This window comes from Suillus discolor (assembly GCF_016758755.1).
Source record: "Suillus discolor strain FC423 chromosome Unknown F5147scaffold_74, whole genome shotgun sequence".
Lineage (NCBI taxonomy): Eukaryota > Fungi > Basidiomycota > Agaricomycetes > Boletales > Suillaceae > Suillus > Suillus discolor.
In genome coordinates this window covers 200,179-221,031 of record NW_024541321.1, presented here as the reverse complement: position 1 = coordinate 221,031, position 20,853 = coordinate 200,179, and the positions used below count along the sequence as shown (strand labels likewise).

The following is a 20,853-nucleotide window of genomic DNA, read 5'->3' as shown; positions in this document are numbered from 1 at the left end:
TTCGCCGTGCCCTTGAGCGATAGTCTTCCCTAGTCAAGTAGTGTAAGCTGGTGGTATCACAAGGTAGCTGCTCACCTTCCCAAAGTATTCAGTGATAACTCTGATGCTACATCTTTGGAGTCTGCAGACGAGTTATCCGAAGCTGTAGTTCCATCTCCGCCGGCTGAAGAATGTCCGCCCGTTAAACGTCGATGTGCTCCATAGGCTCGAAGGGTCCAGAGAGGGAGGAAAAGAAAATAGTCATTGGCTTATGTACCTAGTTGTACATGTTCTATGGCAATAAAATAACAAAGGAATGAACTTATCCAAGTTGATCTGGAAGTCGAATGTAGAACATATAGGAATGGCGCGTCAGTGGCCGCGTCAACGTTAGTGCCGCGTCACGACCGCGTCAAAATAGCTACGCCCGCATGTCAATGGCTGTGCTACAAGTACTTAGTACCTTGGTCCGCTTCAAATTTTGAGGCAGTTCGATGTACATTACTCTGTCATGTACCTTGTCGTCAAGGAGTGGAATAATATTTGAGCGGGTGCATAGTACACATATCGAATTTGTACGCTGTGCATAGCGCGTAGCAGCACTCCCAAGCAAAGCACTACCAGTGACAAGTGATTGCATGATTGCATGACTGACAGGAACAGGGATGTATATATACATGAGTCGCTTGATGAAGTTGGCTGCGCGATATTGCTATAATCAACATCCCCGGGCCGCGTTGATAGTGTCCAAACCAATTCTCGTCTTGAGAAGCAGAGAGTTTTGAATGTTCAACATCAAAGCCGAAGTCATGTTCAGATGAACTTCACCACCTTTCTCTCATTGCAGTCAACAACCGTGACCTGTCCAGAGGAGCTCCGATGTAGGCTACGCGGCGTCGACCTGAATGCTCTCACCTGTCTGCGTGACCTGCTGCACGACTTCATCCACAGCCCAACCATCACCGCGCTTTTATCTTCTATACTCAGAAAGGGTGACTACTGTACAAACGACTGCGCGATTTTTCATTCCCCTTCTTTACACCACCTCATGGGCTCTGAAGCTTGCGGAGCGCACTATTCAGTTCACTGATACCCTTATTTTCCTTAGACGGGCCGGTCACAAGTCTACCTTGGATGACGCCGGCTTCGATGAGACCTGGTACTCTACATTTTCTTCGTCTTTTCATGTAACCACCGGCGTCGTGCGTAGGTTCTGCGTAATACCGCATAAACTTCTGTCGCCCGTAGAGTTATTATTCAAGATCCCCCTTAGTAGATTTCATATCCATCACACACCTCGGTGCGTTTTCACCGCTTGGAACTAAACATACATGTCTCGTCAACCAGAGACTAAGACTAATACATAAATTTTCTGACACGTAGAACACTAAGTTAGTTCATATGATAACGAACACCCGCAGCATGATAATAATGCTCAAAACCGCTCACACACCAGAGGATGAAGCGTAGATTAGTATCCTAAAAAGGCGGTGTTAATCTGAATCCACCACACTACAAACTACAGGTACTTACGATGTAGTGCGAGCTCGACAGTTGCGGTTTCTGTTGATAATGATTCTTTAAAATGGCCCTAACAGACTTGAGCAGTTCCTGGTAACTTTGTACTGGCTGCTTTGCTGTGCACTAAGTCAGTCTCACGCAACAAGGCATAGAACTCCCGACCAACTTAAAGATGTAACGAATGCCTGTCCGTGTCTGTCAGCTACAAAGAGGTGGAGAGAAGATGTCGCTCACGTAGCTCATAGCCCCAACAGCCATGCCACCCTGCGTTGTGTCAGCACTGGTTTGATCATCACGACAACCAGCAAATGATATCTAGATAGAAACAAGCGGTAGAAGCACACAGCACATAACGGCAGGACGTCACTTACTACATCAGCATTTGTGGCCTTCTCTGCTTGAGCCTGACGAGTGATGTGGTTTCCCTTGAGGCGCCCATTCGAATGATACTGTAAGATGATCAGTCCCGATCTGACTGAAGCAGGTATCGTGCTCACGATGTATGGCAAATCTGGTAGTGGACTTTCAGTCAGTTTTTATCGTCTGAGCAGCTGGTGGCCAGTTCATATCACGTCTAGATGTCACACGAAGAGTATTCAGAAACTGTCCAGAAATGTTCTCGATAACGCAAATTTTCTAGGTAAGAATAGCAGGGCTGATACGAGATGCTGTGTAAATGATGCCGGCGAAGACTTTAATGAGCTAAAAGATGTTGATGCTTATCGATAAAGTACCGCTTCAAGCCAATGTGGATATCATGACAAAATGAACGATAAAACCGAAATACTCATGGACATTCACCAATGCTTCTACCAGCAGCAGCAGCACAGGACAGGCCGCCTCCATGTTCGCCGGTGTCTACCTGAGCTGTTACTAGTTGATGTTGCTGTTGCGTATTGGGATCCTGTGGAGGAGCGTCTTCATCACGTATCAATGAGTGCTCACTCCCAGGAGCACCCGCTGCAGCATAACGCTGTAGATTTAAGTGTGAGATACCCAAGAAACAGTCATGACAAAATAACTGAGCGCACATTTCGACCCCACGCGCATATTTCGGGCGGGGTGTAGTACCTGGCGGGGTTTCGAGGGTCTTCATCACGTATCAAGGAGTGCTCACTCCCAGGAGCACCCGCTGCAGCATAACGCTGTAGATTTAAGTGTGAGATACCCAAGAAACAGTCATGACAAAATAACTGAGCGCACCTGTCGACCTTGGGCTAATGTTTCGCGCGGAGGGGAGTACCTGGTGGGGTTTCGAGGGTCTTCATCATGTATCAAGGAGTGCTCACTCCAAGGAACACCCGCTGCAGCATAACGCTGTAGATTTAAGTGAGATACCCAAGAAACAGTCATGACAAAATAACTGAGCGCACCTGTCGACCTTGGGCTAATGTTTCACGCGGAGGGGAGTACCTGGTGGGGTTTCGAGGGTCTTCATCATGTATCAAAGAGTGCTCACTCCAAGGAGCACCCGCTGCAGCATAACGCTGTAGATTTAAGTGAGATACCCAAGAAACAGTCATGACAAAATAACTGAGCGCACCTGTCGACCTTGGGCTAATGTTTCACGCGGAGGGGAGTACCTGGTGGGGTTTCGAGGGTCTTCATCACGTATCAAGGAGTGCTCACTCCAAGGAGCACCCGCTGCAGCATAACGCTGTATGATTTAAGTGTGAGATACCCAAGAAACAGTCATGACAAAATAACTGAGTGCACCTGTCGACCTTGGGCTAATATTTCGCGCGGAGGGGAGTACCTGGCGGGGTTTCTGTTTTGCGCAGTGCCTTCTTCTCCTCTTTTCTGCATCTATGTCTTGTCCGGGTCGTTTGTGAATGTCAGAGATTAAATTGGCCAGTCTGGGGCCAGAGTCTGGGGTGGCTGACTCGAGTGGAGCTTAAATTATATTTTGTCACGTGTTTGCAATGCGGCAGCTGCCTCGTACCTCCTGCCAGTGTGCCAGCCGTAGATGCTGCCGACACACCCGCCATCCTGCCTATGTGAACTCTTCCTCAGGAAGGGTGGCTACAAACGACTGCGTGATTTTTTATCTCTTCTTTACACCACCTCATGGGCTCTGAAGCTTGTGAAGCGCACCATTCAGTTCACTGATACCCTTACATTCCTTAGACGGGCCGGTCACGAGTCTACCTTGGATGACGCCAGCTTCAATCAGACCTGGTACTCTATATTTTCTTCATCTTGTCATGTAACCACTGGCGTTGTGCGTAGATTCTGCTTAATGCCGCCTAAACTTCTGTCACCCGTAGAGTTATTATTCAAGATTCCCCTTGGTAGATTTCATATCCATCACACCTCGGTGCGTTTTCACCGCTTGGAACTAGACATACATGTCTCGTCAACTGGAGACTAAGACTAATACATAAATTGTCTGACACGTAGAACACTAAGTTAATTATATGATAACGAACACCGCAGCACGACAATGATGCTCAAAACCGCTCACACTATATTATGAAGCATAGATTAGTATCCTGAAAAGGCGGTGTTAATCTGAATCCACCACACTACAAACTACAGGTACTTACGATGTAGTGCGAGCTTGACAGTTGCGGTTTCTGTTGATAATGATTCTTCAAAATGGCCCTAACAGACTTGAGCAGTTCCTGGTAACTTTGTACTGGCTGCTTTGCTGTGCACTAAGTCAGTCTCACGCAACAAGGCATAGAACTCCCGACCAACTTAAAGATGTAACGAATGCCTGTCCGTGTCTGTCAGCTACAAAGAGGTGGAGAGAAGATGTCGCTCACGTAGCTCATAGCCCCAACAGCCATGCCACCCTGCGTTGTGTCAGCACTGGTTTGATCATCACGACAACCAGCAAATGATATCTAGATAGAAACAAGCGGTAGAAGCACAGCACATAACGGCAGGACATCACTTACCACGTCAGCATTTGTGGCCTTCTCTGCTTGAGCCTGACGAGCGATGTGGTTTCCCTTGAGGCGCCCATTCGAATGATACTGTAAGATGATCAGTCCCGATCTGACTGAAGCAGGTATCGTGCTCACGATGTATGGCAAATCTGGTGGACTTTCAGTCAGCTTTTATCGTTACGAAATAACGTACTTACCCAGTGCCGTTCCGGAGTGACAGGACTAGGGGAATCTATGAGATTTTTCAGATTCCGGCACATTATGAAACGACCTCACGTCAAAGACAGCCTGGATGGATGGGGTTCTATTAGTTCCGAACAGCAAGGGTTACTTGTTATCACTTACAGTCAGACGGCAGCCTGTTGGCAACGATTTGACCTGTGGAATCTATCAGATCAGTGCGTTCCTCCTATCGTGCGACAAGTGTACCATGATACGGTGCATTTCCTGCATTGGAGTTATAAGCATAAACAGGTTGAAAATAAAAAGGACTCACGTCATCAACAATCATTCCGGCTTTCTTGTAGTCGACAGGGTATATAACTGTGCATGATGAAATCTAACGATGTTCTAAAGAGAAAGAAGTGTCCCTTTACCTTCATCAAGTCCATCAACTTCGTCCCCATCCTGATCCGGAACCTGTCCTCCGTGACCCGAGTCTAGACAACAATGAGGATATTATATCCGAAGGTTCGAAAAGATAACCTACAGTGGAAAAATAACGCATCATGAGGATGAGCGTCATTCACAAGCCAACGCATCGCATCGAGAATGTTTTTCCTTGTTGGCATTTGCCTCAAATTATCGGTGTCGTCGACCAACATTACAATATCGCCATCTTTGTAGCCCCAATTGGCTAGGAGAAGGTATGAGTATCGACACCGCAACGGTCGACGAACAAACGTACATGTTAAAAACCGCTTTACATTGTGTGCATCGTTGACACAGCCCCGAAGCTCGCGTCGCTGACCTTTGTAGTTGATTCCAATCTAAAAAAAGGATTCGACTCGAATTTTCAATTAGTACTATATCTTCACTCACGCAAAGTGCTTTCTTCCGCCCGGTGCATTTCGAATATTGGAAATGAACATGACCGTTATGATGCACGACCTGTTGGTGAACATGTGGCTGCACCTGCTGCTGAGGATGAATTATAGGCTGATGTGCACTACTTGCCGAGTTTACGCGCGATCGGTGACGGTGACCTGAAGGACCTGAGTGTGGCGTTGGCGGACGTAGATGTTGTGAAGAACGTGAGCGGTGCAAATTTCGCGTACTGCTTGCGGATGAAGGCTGTGTGGGTGGTGCGAAACGGAGCTGCTGCGAGGTGGTGCGACGAATAGTCTGAGTTGGGGCAGAAGTCGGATGAGAATGTTGGTGATGTCCGTGTCTGTGAGATTGACTTTGGGTGTGAGTGTGAGTGTGATTATTTTTGGATGACGGTTGGACATTTGATAACTTCGAAACAAATTGCGGAACGGGCATGGGTGGAGGAGGTGTTGAACGACGAGACATTAACGGGTGAGGTGGAGGTCGAGACATATAGGGAGACGGGGGCGGTCGCGTTGCATGCGGGATTGGTGGGGGATGTGGGCGCCCGCGAGAAGGAAAGCCCTCATGAATAAGCGAAGGGAGATTCTCACGTGAATACATGCTGTGAACAATGAAGTAATAAAGCGGAAATTTGAATAAGTACCATATGAACATGAAATTTGATTTGAAGCTTACCGGGGACTGTGGGGAAATATAATGTGAACTCGTCAACACATTCATTGCAGAAAAGCTGAGAAAAATATACTTTGGTGACGCTGATCGCGGAACTTCGGGCAGACCGAGCGGTACAAATGGCTTGGGGAATGGATCATGGGATCGATGAAGTTCTCTGTGATAATCAATCTTTATCAGTAACGACTTGCTGTATCATGCAGATCGTTGCGTACGCCGCTGGCGGAATTCCAGGGCTATAGGATCACCCTTGTCTATTGAGATCGATGGAGAACAAGCGTATGATAACTCACGATGGCATTGGAAATCTAGGATTTGGAGAACGTCGCCGATCTTGGGCGGCGTCGTTGCCGCGCAGATCCCACATCATTGTGTTGACTTGGGTATACGACTTAAAACGCGGGAAGAAGAGGAATGCAGGACAGCCTGGCATGACAGAGATCACGGTGAGCACATTGCAGCACAAAGCTTATATAGTCTTAGTGAATGCTTGGGGAAACTTACAGTGAGGAGGAAACCCAAGAAGACCTGGAGAGGGAGGTTTGACAGGGAAAGGGCTGACTCGGACAAAAGAGCATCTGAGCAAGAATAGTGCCTTTATTTGACCGGACTAGGCCAGCTGCCTAAACCCGTCTTGTTTTGGAAGTCGCTCGGAGGCGCGCTCAGGGGCCGTGAAGCCCGCGCACTGACTCGGATGGACTCACTCAGAAAGCACTACCAGTCACCGAATTCAACTCAGCGCAGGCACTGCCGAATAATGCAAGTACTAATGTCCTTGTTTGAAGGGCATTGTCGTTCAACGGCGATCTATATGATGATGAGTCACATGTCAATGAGATGAAATTATCAAACTAACGCTGGATCCTCAGAAAAGCTAACTGAGTGTGCTCTAGATCGTACGCAAGCTCAAGTGTTGTCACGACCTTAGCAGATATCTTATAGGCTACTGTCTGCAGTCGGTCAGACTGCGGAAGACTGCGGGATTGGAAAATGCACTCCGGCCCTAAATGATGGTTTCCCAAGCGTCGACTTTCTTCTTTCCGCGACCGGTTACCATAATATTTGCCTCTGCTCCATCTCAATACGTCTTCTGCTTGTCAATAATGCGGGCTGGATATTCCTGCCGTTGTTCGCGTCGACAATTTGTACTCTTTTTTCTAGCCTATCTGCGCAATTGCATTGTTGAATCTCCGTGATCGGCATGTGAGAATGAAGGAGTCACCAGCCGGCTCATGCATATCAAGCGCTCATGAATGTGTTTTCCACCCTGCAGTAAGTAAGTGCATGATAGTAGCCATCAACTTGTGATCTCGTAGTATGCTATACCAACAGCTTCTATTATGCGATGCGGGTTTAGCTAGCCTTTGTTCTATTTTTGGGCCTTCGAGTTACAGACTGGGCTGATGATGCACATCGACAAGTAATAGTGCGAGAACTACACGACGACCATCGTTCACGTTGGCTGTACGACGTGTGTGCAGTATCTCTAGCCCACAGAGAAAACTCTTAAATTGACCCAAAGTAGCACACGATAATCTGCTGCCGCGGTGCTGCGGCTGATAAATTTAACGAACAGGTTTGCCTTCTTTCGGTTGGTTCGGCGACATACATCAACCTTCTAGCTGATTATATGATGAACCACGATTTAGCCAATTTCCTCTTCCCTTCCGACTTCGTCTCCATTCGCCTCGGTTTACTGAGCGCCGGCTTCATTTCCCCCAGAAAACTCTGTTTTTACGCATGTCCATAACGCCGAAGGCTGTTCTCCATGCCATCTGTCGCATCGTTCTCGCCGTTATTCGCATTCCTGGTCTTGTCTCACTCTGCATTCTTATATCCCTTTACACCATAACTGAGCAACGCTTTTCCGACAAGTTTTTTGCAGAAAACTATACATGGCAACCTGCTTTTCCTTCAAGTTGGAGATTCATCCTCCTCCTCGTCCTCGTCGTACCCACCTTTGCCTTCATCCAAATACTCCGTCTCTTGGCTTATCGGCTCCTACTTTCCCTGTTAATCGCTCGATGGAGTAAGGCGTTTGGAACGGGGGACCCTTCCGACGAAGGGTACAGTATGTTCTATCGAGATAGCTCCACCGGCGGACGTGAACTTTTTAACGCCGAGGAAGAAATTGCGCTCATGGAAAACTCGGAAGAAGGTGCTAGTGTGCGCTCATTCTCTAGACCAACGTCTCCTACTCCGCGTCTGGCGCCCCATCCCAAACTGTGGAAGATAAAGCTTTTCGCATATTTCGTCCTGCTTTGTGTGAGCACATGGGTCGGAGTCCATTACGAGCACCCTGGAGATGTACGGTACAGGGATTCTATTCAGGAGGCTGTTGCACACCCTCGAAAACAAGGCTACGGAAAGCAAGGTAAGCTCCTCCAAACTCGTAAAATTGAACGCAGCTTTAAGTTATCCCGCTTCAGAGAAAATCTTCATTGCTGCGATGTTCTACAATAACGAATATGTCATCCCGTACTGGCACGATACCCTTATCAAAGTCATTCACTATCTTGGTCCAGATAACGTGTTCGTCTCTATCGTTGAGAGTCACAGCACCGATGAATCTCCGCAGCTCCTTGACGCACTAGATGCGGACCTGGCCCTTTTGGGTGTGTCGCGGCGCATACTCACGAGAGATAAAGCAGTACCAAAGCCTGACGATATGCGCGGAAACAACCGCATTGAATTCCTAGCCGCTACTCGTAATCGCGTAATCGAGCCCCTGATAGTAGGAGGGTATGATAGGGTTGTGTTCTCGAATGACATATTTATCGAGCCCGAGAGCTTCGTCGAATTGTTGGAAACGAACAACGGGGATTACGACATGGCATGTGGCCTAGACATGGGACATTTTGGGTAAGCACCATCTTGACTGCTACGGCACATCCGTGATTCTAATCGTGCTAAAAGTGCATATGATATGTGGGTTCTTCGAGATCGACAGGCAAAACTAGCCAGTGCAATGTGAGTTGCGAATTCTATCTTCACAACGTCTAATTCAGTTTGTTTGGCATCTAGATGGCCATATTTCTTCGACGAAGCTGATTATAAAGCAATGCATACCGAGTCTCCTGTACCCGTATTCACCTGCTGGAACGGCATCGTTGTCTTCAATGCAGATCCTCTTCTTCCGATAACCCTACGTTCTAACCGCACGCTTTCCAACGATCCTCTGCCATACGAATTGCCGGCAACCCATCCAGCAGCACACAATACCTCGATGCGGGGTCCGAGTCCTGCTCTGACACCTCCAATACGGTTCCGCGCATCTGCGCCAGAGGAATGCTTTTCGTCAGAAAGTTTCCTACTCCCATATGATATGAGGCGACAGTTCAATCTGCAGAACATATATCTCAACCCAAGGGTGATCAACGCTTACGACTGGAGGTTTGTCGCATGCTACATTATCAGAATATTGGCTAATGTATCATGTCAGATTTTATTTCTACTTCAAGTGGCTTATGCGCCACCCCGTGCTCCAATGGTGGATCGAAAAGGTGTATGATGGTGCATGGATGGCAAGATCTGTGCTTGTCGTGGGCGATGCAGACAAGGTTTACTGGTGGGACGGTGGAGACTGTCATCCATGGTGGTAGGTGGACTCGGACATGGGGTTTTGAGATTTTAGGGCAACAAGTCATGGGACGATATGGGATTGCCCGTTTACGACTTCTATAATACCAACGTATTCCCTCGCGCAGGCAGGCAGGTACTACGATTATTTATAACTGTTTGCTCTTTAAATTTACGCATTATGTAATACACACAAGTCTTATCATATTCGACGACCGACCAGTCTACATGGTTGCTTGAAAAACGGATCACGGTAACAACGTTGGGTATGTAAATTCTGCAGCTCTACACAATCTTCAGCGCTTCAGCGTTGTAAGTACGTACCGCATATCTTGTGATGTATTCCCAAGTTAACTAATACCTACGTGACGGTTCACAGGATCACTGTTGTTATGCCACCGTTGTCAAAGGCTTTAGTATTCGACAAGCGTCCGTTTCAAGTCCCTGGACCCTAACTATGGTGACCACTGACCCTCGTGCAAATATGATGGCAGAAATCGTTCTAGTCGTGCACCTTATACTTTGTATTGTTTGCAACGACAAGCTCTTCGCCCACATTGCCGTTAGCCAACTCGCGCGAGTGCGACGCTCCGCTCTATCGATCTTGACGTGAGAGCAAAATAAGTTCGGTTGCATCAAGTTATAAAGCTTGCAATGAAGCCATCACTGATCCTACATCGTCCAGTTACTCTTTTGATTCGTTCCAATTCCACCATGTTACCCAAGATCGTCGAAACCGTTCTTCATTCTTTCCCTGCTGCGCCTGACCTTCGTCAGGATCACCGCGACCACATCATCACATGCAAACGTCGATGGATGTCTGTTTCATGGGAGCGGTCGAGGATCCAACAAGAAGAAAACACACTGGAGGGTCACCACCACCTCGCCCGGTTCTCTAGGTGCCCTCGATCTTCTGGAGCGCCGTATTTGAACCAGCACATGTCAGAAGCTTCTTTTTATATTCCGATGTTCACGCAACCTAGTCCACCATCGCCCGGAAGAAAGCGGGCATTATTGGTGAGTGATACATCGTAGGTTCGCAAACCAACGATATATCTGAAACTGTATAAGATTGGAATTAATTACAAAGGTCAACGCTGTGAACTAAGAGGGTGCAACAACGACATCCATAATATCTTACCATGCCTTATTAGTACGTGCAGTCGTTAGTAATTCAATAATGACTCTATGACTCCCTTTCAGATCAATGGGAATACGATCCCACAGATATTGTACAATTAATTGATGATGGTTATCGCCCCCCACCAACTAGGCAGAATATCTTACTTGAAATGCACCGCCTGGCATCTTATTCAAGGGCCGGTGATTCCATGTTCTTTTATTGTACGTACTGTCCTTGATGGCGTTGTTGGTCTTCTGAATCACGCGGTTGCTTACGCAGTTTCGGGCCATGGGGGCCAAGTCCGTGACCTAGATGGCGACGAAGTTGATGGTTATGATGAATGTAGGATCTAACCCGATTAGAAAAAATACTGTTAACATTCGCAAAGTCATATGTCCAGTCGACTATCAACAGTCGGGTGTGATCAGCGACGATGTCAGATGTTTACGCTCTTAATCAAAGGATAACGCTGATTAGCTCTTTAGGAAATACACGAAATCATGGTCAGTATCATGACGGAAAGAACACCTCATATTTCACATGGTATTTCAAATGGTCGCTGATAGAACGCACACAGGTGAAGCCACTGGCAGCTGGCTCACGGTTGACGGTACGGAGAATGATCGATGACGCGAAATCACTAAATAACTCAGCTTTACAGGCGCTTTTCGACGTAAGCAAAACCCTTGATACCGTAACTCCAAGTACTGAATGACTCCAGTCGTGCCATTCCGGCACGGTGCTTGGTGAGCTCTAAATCAACTTCATCGCTGCAGAATTCTGAATGATAGTTAGATTTGCCTTATCTTGTGAGAGAAGCAGTTTCCTCTGTGATTTTGTCTGATCGTCTCCATAGTATGACTCTAGACAGCGCACGTTCGTCGATGGCGTTACGCCAGGCGCTCGCATCAGGAAGCACTCCCAGGCACAAGTTGTGAGCATCGGTTTCTGCCAGTTGATCGTGCTTCTCAGTCAATATCGGACAGGTTTGTTTCTCGGGTTGTGAGGATTGCGAAGAGAGTGAAAGCATCACAATGCCTGGTCGACCTATTGGCGGACTCATGACCTTTGTGCGTAAAACTACCAAAACATTAGTTCCTTCTAATCTTCCCTTGAAGGCTTTCATACACGTTTTCTGTCCGTATCAAACTTCCATTGCTAGCCCAACTGGCTAATATTTCTTTGCTCAGCTTGCACGCAGGCTCTCACTTTCCAAAACAGATTCGAACAAATACGCGCGTTCATCCGTGAAATCTTACCGGACGCCAGACAACACCCTCAGTTTTCTTGCTCAAACCCTCTCGTTTGTCAGCGTATTCTTATCCAGACTATAGCCACTGATATTGCACAGGATATAACGTTGCCTTTCTATATCTGAACGCTTGGAGATTGGATTGGGTTGTAATCGCTCCTTATATGTTAACATGATCGTGCGTATTTGATCTTTTTGACACCGTTCCGTCACGAGCCGCTCGTAAGTACGAAATGATTGGGTCCAATTGCTGAGGACAGTGCTCATCGATCAACAAAGAACCCGGGGTTGGTCTCCCCGAAGCCTGGATGCGGTTCACATGTCCTTCATCTAACATTTACACAGCGATGATTGGTCAGATTGGCACAAGTCACGCTCCTTCTGTATCTTATCGCGCCTCTTCGGTCGCGAGAGTGATTATTTCATCGCAAGCCCCATATAATCTCCGTAACGTTTTGCAAAGTCAGCGCTTCGCCTTCCTCCTATCCGTCTTTTTTGCGATGCACCTGTCAAACGAAGCTTGCCGAGACTGGTATATATCACCTAGTGATAGTGTGTTGTAGTCAATTTGACAGAATCATCTAGCGCTATGAGGGCGGGAGCTTGATAATCTTGACCCTAATAAAACGCATGGGTAGATTCTCAAGGGTTTCACTAGCTACTTGCCCACACACTCTGAAGCGTAGATAGTAGTCATAAACTGCTCTCATCGATAAGCGCGTATGTCTGTCCCTCCTGCCAAACTGATTTCGTATGTTTACCTCCTGATCGTTATGTCCTCGCTAACGTAGTCTCATGATTTTGATAGTCGCCGAAACAAGGGGTAATGTGACGGTCAATGCATGATGTGCCTGCCTAGTATTGACTCGTTTCGAAAGGCTAGACAGATCAAGGAGTTCATACACTTCGTCCATCCCTGCAGTCGTTCACATGAGGCGATCGCCATCTCCAAAGTAAGTTCATTCAACTTCACGTGATCAAGTCGTGTTAAGTTCACATCGGTCACGGTTAGACCAGCGGCTACCAAAACGCGCCGAGCGCTAATACGCCAACATCCTCCCCCGACGTCCTCCAGTGCACATGCAGCCCTTCCTCCATTGGTGCCTTCCTATGATTCCAAGTACAACGGGAGGACTACACCAGATGCTCGGCCAGTACAACATGGTCCTGTGATCTCACGGCTTCACCGCTCGCGGACGCAATCGACTCAATCTCTTCAGCAGCAGACAGGAGAGAGTACAGAGCTATCGAGACATCATATTCCCTCACCGTATAGTGCTGCGCGACGACCTGTCGTCGCAAGGTGCAACTGTGATCTGTGTGATCAACTTGAAATAGATATTCCACAGACAATCAAAGTGTTGCCTCCACGTGCGAGGAAGAAGAAGGCATTATGCGTGAGTCCTTTCAAGTTTGTCCTACATGGCTTATCTTCGGGTAGATCGGCATAAACTACAAACGCCAGGATAGAGAGCTTCGTGGCTGTGTGAATGATGCTTGGAACATTGCAGAGTTTCTAAAATGTCTGTCCATATCCATTTTATCTTATTCACTCAGTATTGAACAACACAACCATGTAACAGCCTTCTGGAATTACGCGAAAGAGGACATCATGGTGCTCACAGATGAGCCATACAATCTGAAGTACATGCCGACGAGACGGAACATCCTTAGCGCGTTGCGATGGTTAGTGAAAGACGCCCAGCCTGGAGATTGCTTATTCTTTCACTGTGAGTCACGTATCCGTAATTTGAATAAGTGATTGATGATGTATCCAGACTCTGGACATGGAGGACGAATCGTCGACTCGGATGGTCGCCGTGTGGATGGTCACCGTGTAGATGGATTTGAGAAGGGTAACAGTCACGATAGTTCCAACTTTGAAGAGTGCTGATGCGCAAACAAGCTATCCATCCACTTGACTGGGAACGCGCTGGTGAGATTGTGAGCGAGGTGCGTTTGTATACTTGTTTGCTTTGATTATATGCGATGTCAATTCTCAAACAGGACTTATACGACGTGATGGCAAGTACTGGGAACGCGAACTGTGAGGTTGATACTAACTTTTACACAGGTCAAACCCCTACCCGCTGGCTGCTGCCTTAATGTGAGTTTGTGAGCGGCTTTATGTGTCAACCAACTTCAATTTTTTTTTATCAACAGGCGTTATTTGATGTAAGTTTTAGTTGCCAATTTCAAGTTGAACAGATTGTATCATGAATACTAGTCGTGTTATTCTGGATCCGTCCTTGGTATGAAGCTGTTATATTACTATGTTGTGTTTCTTTCTTGATCTGTCTCGTGCACAGATTTGCCATACATCGTCAGTCCAAAGATGCGAGTTGATGTATTCGCGACTGTCTAATCATTTGCCTAGTATCAACCCAGTGATCACCTAAAACAGCATGCTGCGAACTCTCGAGCTCTTACAAAGTACCCGCAAGCTCATGTGGTAAGTGAAATACGCTCCTCAACTCGAAGTCTGTTTGACGATCAGATATCAGGTATTGTTTGCAAGCTGTAGTGACTTCCAAGGTAGTGGGGGCGTTATCATAAGGGGTGGAGAGTTTCTTGGAGCCATGTCCTCTGTGCGTAGTAATTAACAATTCGCTCGTATTATTCTGACCAAATAGTAACTACCAGGCCTTCATCTCGTCACTTAGTGAGTAGTATTCTAGCAATAACAGTCATGCGACTTACTGGCATTAGCGACCAACCCAACCCAGACATATCTTCAGGTACTTGCGTCTGTGCAGGTTATCTTACGTCGGACTCAGAGGCAGACGCCGCAGCTGTCGAGTTCGTATCCAATTGTATGTCAATCCCATACTTTCTCTCATTTACTAACGCTGTGAAAACTTCATCAGGATTCTAGTCAACAATGCCTCTTTTAATTTAATTTTTCCTTCTACGATTTGTACATACAACAGGGAAGTTCTGTGAGTAGAAGCTTGTCGTTGTTTTAGATGTAACGATCCAGTAGGATCGTCCCGGAGACTGCTGGAACAGCTTACCTTGCGCGTCTCAATAGCAGACGTGTACGCCTATTTATGATTCTATACTCGTTTGTTGAGATGTGTGGATACTAATTGATCATCAAGAACAAGAACCGAGTGTTCGGTTATTAGTGAGCTGTCTGGTGTTACGAAGGCTACATGCGTTGTGTATGTAGTAGATGCCAGGTCACAGAATAAAATAGTCCAGCAGCAAATAGAGAAATTTGAATATCCGAATTGGAAAGAGTGGAGCGCTGCGAATACTTACAAAATACCTTTACAATTTGTACACCTCTCCTTGCTCTTCATTCCTTCTGTTGTACTTCCGGCTAATTCGAACCAGGTCTCTACGCTTCCTCTTCATACTGCTCTTGTCGACCGCAAAGGCCAGCAGACGAATAACTACATAGAGCACCGCAGTATTTTCGATCGCGGCCCAGAAGCTCTGTTCATGGGAAGAGAAGAGCAAAAGGGGGACCACAGAAAGAAACATCAGATGGTCAGTGGATATAGCGTCAATGTATCTGACGAGCGATGAGGATGCAAATTGCGGAGATGTTAGCACCAAAAGGACGCCTAATGCATAGGGTATTGTGCCGATCGTCACTGCGCCCGCCCGCACCCTATCACAAAAGCATCCAATCACGCCAGCGGATGCTACAAGTTGTACCGAAGACCAGCCTGAGGTCTGTCGCATCAAACCATCGGTTGTATTGGGTGGGGCAGAAAGCAAGCTGAAGATGAAACAGGTGTGATGTGATGAAATGAATCCTAGAATAATGAACACGGCTCCGAGGAATATGCTCCATGTTTTCGGTCCGCCGGGTTGCAGATTGTCCTGATCCAGAGTGCGGACTCTCACCGCATCCTGAAGTAGTGCAATGTTTGTAAAACCCGGTTCACGATCGACGAATTCGGGCACCAGACTTCCCTTCTGTATGGAAGTTGAAACGGGGTGGAATGTTTGGAATAATAAGTGATGTGAAATCGTCTGGCGCAGCTGACGAATACAGAAGCAAATATTCCCAACGCCGGTTAATTGTGTTTGGTTAGTGAAGCAGGTACGTTCCGCGTCAGCGAGGTATAGCAGCACTCTTTCCAGCGTGTGTCGAATGAGTTTTTCGGGTATGCTATTGGTGTTGAGGCCTGGGATAATCAGCTCAGAGTAGTACGCCCTGGCCCAAATTTCCTCCGTAGTAAACAGTGAGCCCAGGTTGGCGCTCCCAGTGGCCCAGAGGCATCGTATCACCCCTAAAAGCTGATGAGGATACGACTTTCGTGTCGACAAAAATTCTCTGATCGCTCGGGTGAGCTGCTCCAATCCGCAAATCATAGTTGCTAACTTTGCAGTCGGGGAGGTTGAATCAACAAGAAACTCAGAGAACGGAAGGATTTGGACCAAAACCAATACAGGCAGGAGGTTTTCCAGTTGGTCCAGGTAGTGCAAGATGAGACCCTCAAACGAGGGAGAACTCGTATACTGGCTTGTTGTTTTCTGATTCATCAGATGTAGATAGAAGAGCGTGTTCCTATCCAGAGCAACCTATTTCAATTTCATCGTAAAGATAGCCTGAACTAACTTACCTAAACGCATACGCACTCAAATGTCTGGTTCGCAGCTCCGATAATGCGTTTTGCCTGAGCTCCAATTGCTTTTTCATACGGGGAAAAACGACATTTCGCCATCGGGAAACTTGGAGGCGGAGAGGCGGGACCAGAGTCTCTTCATCTAACGACTCGTAATCCTTCATAATATCCGAATGCTCCCTGAACCATTCCCCATCTTCTCTTAGGGAGTTCCACTGTCGGTCCATCCAACTTCCTTCAAGCGCCAGCGAGTCGCAAACCGAAAACGCAGGATCCCGCCAAAGCTGCGCTTGGAGCCTTTCACAATCGCTTTCCTGTCGAGATATATCGGGCTGAACATCTCTACTTGAGGTATCATCGAGATTTTGGCGACAAAAATCAGCAGCGTGCTGATACTGATGGAGAAATCTGTTAAAATCTGGATCTTGAAGCCCGTTGCAGCAAAGCTCGAGCAGGGATTTCGGACCTGTCTCTCCAACAGCATTGTGTAGTGATACTAGCGCTTCCTGCGTGGCTGGGCTAAGATTATTTGGATTGTATTTCTGATAGTTATCAGGGTCGAGAAAATATTCGGAAAGTGTGCTGTGGACTGCGACCAAATGTCGTACTCCTGTGGAAGTCACTCGAACATCGAATAGAACGCCTGCAGCGTTCTGTGCGAGATCAATAGCAAGACCATCTGTTTCCGGGTTAAGTTCCAGCCCCTGGATTGAAGGACATGACCGCAACGCCTGCAGGAATATTAATGGAGTGACGGGGCTTGGAGAAAACGTGAGGAGCTGCAAAAGGATCTGCAGGACACGTTCAAGTTGCGTTTGGTCAAAGTCGGAGAATCGCTGAAGCTGGACAGCCAGATAGTACTTGTACATTTTGAAGATGCCTAGCGGAGTGTCGTTCAGGAGCTGGGACCGTGTCTCTCGATTGTACAGATGAAGATGCTGTGTCAGGTTCTTCACTAATAATATGTACTGAAACATATTCTCGGATCGCCCGACAAGATTTTGGACGAAATGAGCCTCATCAGGATCATCTGACCCTATGTAATGTTGAGTGACGTGACGCGCGTACGCCTCAAGATCGGATTGTGTAGTGCTGTCACTTCCCATAGCTATCGTGGGCAGCCCATCGAGCAAACTGGTCACATACGGATTTCGGCATGCGGTAAGAAGGATATACGCATGCGCAGGCATGTTGTTAAGTATCCATGGGATCAATCCGTCCTGCTGAAATGCACGGTTTTCGCAACAATCTACGGCGTCAATGATGATCCTTCAAAGACGAAGTAAGCAAGAGTAAGCAATAAGGGCGACAGCATGCGCACCTGACCGTGTCGAATGACTCCAGTAAATTTGCAATCCGTGTCCGCAGCCCCTTCTCTGAAAGCTCGTTGCGCTCATAGTCCACATACTCCAGCACCTCGCCAAAACCCGCTATGCTGTGATGGCATACCGACACAATTTGCCGCAATAAAGTCATGAGGATTGCTTTTGACGAAGCCTCTTGTCGTACATCGGAATACTGATCCGCTGCGGGATCCGCTCCACAGAAGTAGTAAAGCAATACTCCACGGTGACTAGCATCCTCCTTCTGAATTGTGTCAATCACGTGAGCTGCCAAGACAGATTTTCCTGTGCCTGGCTTCCCCGAAATAAACAACTTCGGAGACGTTTCCATTGATAGCCAATTTGCAATAGATGGGTGGGATTTGCTCCAGGCGCAGGGATTTTCAATGCACCGTGATTTATTCAGATACAGCTCAAGGTGATTTTTGTAATTTGTGCAATGAAGGAGGAGTTTCACGATTCGTATTCGCTCCGCTATCAAAGACGGAAGGAAGAAAAATGGCAATCATTATTGGAGATACCTGAAGGAATAATTTTACTTACAAATATACCATCGTTGCTCATTCTCCACATAAGCGACGAAAGTTCCGAAGTGTGCCGAATGAAGGGCCGCTCGCATCTCTTCTCTTGCAGTCCGAAGCTTGCCTGGTATATTCGGAGACCTGGCAATCTTCTTGACTACCCAAGTCTTTGCTTAGCCACATGTTCACGTATAAAACTGAGAAAAAAACATACACTTTGTTATAACTGACTCGTGTTTTTCTAGATCCGAGGTTCAATAAAGCCTCGATAGGACGATGACACCCAAGTACTCACCGCCTATATAGTCCCTCAGAATTTGCATGAAGGCGATAAATGCCTTGAAAGCCGAGATGATTGCGTGACGTTGCTCGGAAAGGTTTGTCGTCCGCTCGGATCGGATGATTAGGGGGAGACCATCCAAGACGTCGTTTAAACCGTAAATAACCTCTGTGACACCGTAATCAGTCATGATCCACGTGGATTAATATAGACGCTACCATCTAGGATCTCCGCTTTGGCAGCAGCTATCTGTGGACGTGGGGTCAAGATGTAGGCGTGCTATCGAAGGACCAGCTCACTGTGACGATACACTTCAGGCCACCATACAAGGGAGCTGCGATCGGACTCATGCCTGCGAGAGGCTGCAGGAATCCGTCGCAACTGTCCAAGAACGCCTTGACTTTTGCCATGAATTTATCTCTTTTTTTGAGGCGAAGTTCGAGTTCAGAGTCCTCTGGAAGCTTCAAATCTTCCAAGTCGATTCCGCGCAGCCGGGAGCTGGCCAGGTCATTGGCCAACTTTGTGAATTCAGTGCGTAATTGAGAGAGATCTGCCTGGTCCATTCTAACGACCCAGGAGAGGAAGAAGAGGATTGTGCGTAGCGATTAGCGGGGACATGACTTGCTGTAACCGAAGGGCTGTGCAATTCAGCATCATCTACTCGCACCGCTCGGTTGCCAGACTTGCCTCAAACAAAAGGTCCGAACATCAATAAACACCGATTTTGCACCGAACCATTCCGTACTTCACAAAGGACCTCGAAAACTACAATGAATAAAATGTTTCTCGGCTCCCTCGGTCACCAAAATTCTGGTATATAGGGCGCTACTTCTCGTTACATCACCCCACAATGTCCTCTCAACGCACCCGCCATAAACCGCTTACCATCACCGCTGCATTCTTCAGTAAGCCCCATTGCATCAGGCGGTGATGGGCGTGGTTAAGGTATATTAAGGTATATATCCACGTAGGCGATGCCGTCAACTGTTCCTTAAAGCAAGCTGAAGCGAACATTCCGGGAGTGTCCTAGGTCTTTGAACCCTGTGAATGCCGTGAGGTGTTCGGACTTTTTGTTCGAGGCAAGTCTGGCAACTGAGCTACTAGATGGTCCCACGAGTCCGTGTGTCCCAAGAGTCTGCGCATTGACTCTAGCACACGCAATTCTGCACAGAATCCTTATCCATGATAGATCTGGATTCGCCCAAACATAATACACACTCCCATATATTTTTTTTGAAGAAAATCGAAGTAGATCTTGTTCCATGGGCAACTTATCAGTGCGAGAGGCATAGAAGGCTCACTCTAAAGGTCAGATCTCCACATATAATTCTGGAATATTGTGAGATGGTTATATACATGATTAGAGAATACTAAAACAGATTTATTCGGGGCACATGCTTGTCAGGATCATCTGCGATAAAGAAATAAGCCCCAGACGTGACAATCTGCCCAAAGCGTTACATAGAGACTGTGTAATCAAAACTCCGCAATACCGAAATGCTTTACACATGCACAACTTCACAACATTTAAACGGTGCGAATTCTGCGGAGCGTGAAAAGGCATTGCGGCAGACGTGTGACATAGTGTGACGAAGTGCGCGAACTCTAGGGAAAATGCACTTTTCTGCGCGGTAACTCTCCGCTGGACTCAACACGTCAATTTTCGAAAAAGAAACTAGCAGACGTTGTACTTTCGATGTCACGCTATCGAACTGTCAAATAATTATTTTTGTTTGTTTGTGCGATGTAGAGTAATAACCGTTTTGCCAAAAAGGCGCGAACTCCCGTGGACATCTAGTAGCTCGGAGTCATCACAGGTACTCAACACTCCATCTACTCGCATGGATCCGAAACATCCCAGTGTTACTGAAACGGTCTCATTACATAAATACCTGGATCCATATGCCATTAGAACGATTTCGACATGGGAGTCACATGGGAATTCATATGTACAAAATCTGATGTTCTAACAGGTGTAGGCAAGTTGGCGGTGTACGAAGCTCTGGCCATGTACACTGGACTATATCGAACAATATAACTAAGCGGGCAACAC

The 20,853-nt window shown here is 47.1% G+C and overlaps 6 protein-coding genes across 6 annotated transcripts; 3 read left to right on the top strand and 3 right to left on the bottom strand.

The window, feature by feature from the left end:
- Positions 1-2,050: 2,050 nt before the first annotated feature.
- On the bottom strand, positions 2,051-3,379 carry F5147DRAFT_402357 (uncharacterized protein). Its single transcript, XM_041429621.1, has 6 exons — positions 3,217-3,379; positions 3,044-3,157; positions 2,704-2,817; positions 2,532-2,645; positions 2,288-2,473; positions 2,051-2,236 (listed from the first exon to the last, which is right to left on the bottom strand). Exons 1-5 carry the CDS (start codon positions 3,304-3,306, stop codon positions 2,288-2,290), a joined length of 618 nt encoding a protein of 205 aa, XP_041287914.1. The 5' UTR covers positions 3,307-3,379; the 3' UTR covers positions 2,051-2,236.
- A 539-nt stretch (positions 3,380-3,918) lies between these two features.
- F5147DRAFT_402279 (caspase domain-containing protein) lies at positions 3,919-6,910 on the bottom strand. Its single transcript, XM_041429620.1, has 20 exons — positions 6,624-6,910; positions 6,413-6,545; positions 6,335-6,355; positions 6,193-6,276; positions 6,123-6,128; positions 5,436-6,048; positions 5,302-5,383; positions 5,104-5,250; positions 4,991-5,053; positions 4,891-4,937; positions 4,824-4,841; positions 4,740-4,772; positions 4,671-4,682; positions 4,592-4,616; positions 4,530-4,543; positions 4,404-4,481; positions 4,269-4,349; positions 4,201-4,219; positions 4,047-4,150; positions 3,919-3,992 (listed from the first exon to the last, which is right to left on the bottom strand). Exons 2-20 carry the CDS (start codon positions 6,487-6,489, stop codon positions 3,966-3,968), a joined length of 1,551 nt encoding a protein of 516 aa, XP_041287913.1. The 5' UTR covers positions 6,490-6,545; positions 6,624-6,910; the 3' UTR covers positions 3,919-3,965.
- Positions 6,911-8,258: 1,348 nt separating this feature from the next.
- On the top strand, positions 8,259-9,721 carry F5147DRAFT_747744 (glycosyltransferase family 69 protein; the record flags this gene model as incomplete). The annotated part of the gene is made up of 5 exons (XM_041439979.1): positions 8,259-8,493; positions 8,549-8,981; positions 9,036-9,089; positions 9,144-9,512; positions 9,562-9,721. The coding sequence occupies 5 exons, from the start codon at positions 8,259-8,261 to the stop codon at positions 9,719-9,721; spliced, it is 1,251 nt and encodes a 416-aa protein (XP_041287912.1).
- Positions 9,722-9,911: 190 nt separating this feature from the next.
- On the top strand, positions 9,912-12,690 carry F5147DRAFT_718622 (caspase domain-containing protein). The gene is made up of 16 exons (XM_041438717.1): positions 9,912-10,014; positions 10,078-10,715; positions 10,770-10,851; positions 10,902-11,042; positions 11,101-11,163; positions 11,210-11,256; positions 11,307-11,324; positions 11,399-11,431; positions 11,483-11,494; positions 11,543-11,567; positions 11,617-11,630; positions 11,678-11,755; positions 11,808-11,891; positions 11,940-11,958; positions 12,012-12,124; positions 12,173-12,690. The coding sequence occupies exons 2-16, from the start codon at positions 10,353-10,355 to the stop codon at positions 12,197-12,199; spliced, it is 1,119 nt and encodes a 372-aa protein (XP_041287911.1). The 5' UTR covers positions 9,912-10,014; positions 10,078-10,352; the 3' UTR covers positions 12,200-12,690.
- A 521-nt stretch (positions 12,691-13,211) lies between these two features.
- Positions 13,212-15,022, top strand: F5147DRAFT_718608 (peptidase C14, caspase domain-containing protein). The gene is made up of 15 exons (XM_041438716.1): positions 13,212-13,470; positions 13,515-13,596; positions 13,657-13,803; positions 13,852-13,929; positions 13,980-14,026; positions 14,081-14,098; positions 14,148-14,180; positions 14,237-14,248; positions 14,301-14,325; positions 14,383-14,396; positions 14,451-14,525; positions 14,578-14,661; positions 14,717-14,735; positions 14,783-14,886; positions 14,941-15,022. Exons 3-15 carry the CDS (start codon positions 13,686-13,688, stop codon positions 14,965-14,967), a joined length of 654 nt encoding a protein of 217 aa, XP_041287910.1. The 5' UTR covers positions 13,212-13,470; positions 13,515-13,596; positions 13,657-13,685; the 3' UTR covers positions 14,968-15,022.
- A 170-nt stretch (positions 15,023-15,192) lies between these two features.
- Positions 15,193-18,917, bottom strand: F5147DRAFT_402201 (uncharacterized protein). The gene is made up of 5 exons (XM_041429619.1): positions 18,816-18,917; positions 18,543-18,761; positions 17,978-18,473; positions 16,654-17,925; positions 15,193-16,598 (listed from the first exon to the last, which is right to left on the bottom strand). The coding sequence occupies exons 2-5, from the start codon at positions 18,616-18,618 to the stop codon at positions 15,347-15,349; spliced, it is 3,096 nt and encodes a 1,031-aa protein (XP_041287909.1). The 5' UTR covers positions 18,619-18,761; positions 18,816-18,917; the 3' UTR covers positions 15,193-15,346.
- Positions 18,918-20,853: the final 1,936 nt, after the last annotated feature.

Excerpts from the sequence above, each read along its gene's own strand:
- F5147DRAFT_402279 (XM_041429620.1), bottom strand. The coding sequence starts at position 6,489 with ATGATGTGGGATCTGCGCGGCAACGACGCCGCCCAAGATCGGCGACGT. Across the intron at positions 5,384-5,435 it reads GGCGGAAGAAAGCACTTTGC|ATTGGAATCAACTACAAAGG; the intron begins GTGAGTGAAGAT and ends TCCTTTTTTTAG. Across the intron at positions 3,993-4,046 it reads TGTCAAGCTCGCACTACATC|GATACTAATCTATGCTTCAT; the intron begins GTAAGTACCTGT and ends CCGCCTTTTCAG.
- F5147DRAFT_402357 (XM_041429621.1), bottom strand. The coding sequence starts at position 3,306 with ATGCAGAAAAGAGGAGAAGAAGGCACTGCGCAAAACAGAAACCCCGCC. Across the intron at positions 2,818-3,043 it reads CATTAGCCCAAGGTCGACAG|CGTTATGCTGCAGCGGGTGT; the intron begins GTGCGCTCAGTT and ends TTAAATCTACAG. Across the intron at positions 2,474-2,531 it reads TATGCGCGTGGGGTCGAAAT|CGTTATGCTGCAGCGGGTGC; the intron begins GTGCGCTCAGTT and ends TTAAATCTACAG.
- F5147DRAFT_402201 (XM_041429619.1), bottom strand. The coding sequence starts at position 18,618 with ATGCGAGCGGCCCTTCATTCGGCACACTTCGGAACTTTCGTCGCTTAT. Across the intron at positions 18,474-18,542 it reads TGAGCAACGATGGTATATTT|CGGAGCGAATACGAATCGTG; the intron begins GTAAGTAAAATT and ends CGTCTTTGATAG. Across the intron at positions 17,926-17,977 it reads GAGTCATTCGACACGGTCAG|GATCATCATTGACGCCGTAG; the intron begins GTGCGCATGCTG and ends TCGTCTTTGAAG.
- F5147DRAFT_718622 (XM_041438717.1), top strand. The coding sequence starts at position 10,353 with ATGAAGCCATCACTGATCCTACATCGTCCAGTTACTCTTTTGATTCGT. Across the intron at positions 11,756-11,807 it reads AGCACTCCCAGGCACAAGTT|GTTTGTTTCTCGGGTTGTGA; the intron begins GTGAGCATCGGT and ends AATATCGGACAG. Across the intron at positions 12,125-12,172 it reads TTTCTTGCTCAAACCCTCTC|GATATAACGTTGCCTTTCTA; the intron begins GTTTGTCAGCGT and ends GATATTGCACAG.
- F5147DRAFT_718608 (XM_041438716.1), top strand. The coding sequence starts at position 13,686 with ATGGTGCTCACAGATGAGCCATACAATCTGAAGTACATGCCGACGAGA. Across the intron at positions 14,526-14,577 it reads AGTACCCGCAAGCTCATGTG|GTATTGTTTGCAAGCTGTAG; the intron begins GTAAGTGAAATA and ends ATCAGATATCAG. Across the intron at positions 14,887-14,940 it reads TGTCGAGTTCGTATCCAATT|GATTCTAGTCAACAATGCCT; the intron begins GTATGTCAATCC and ends AAACTTCATCAG.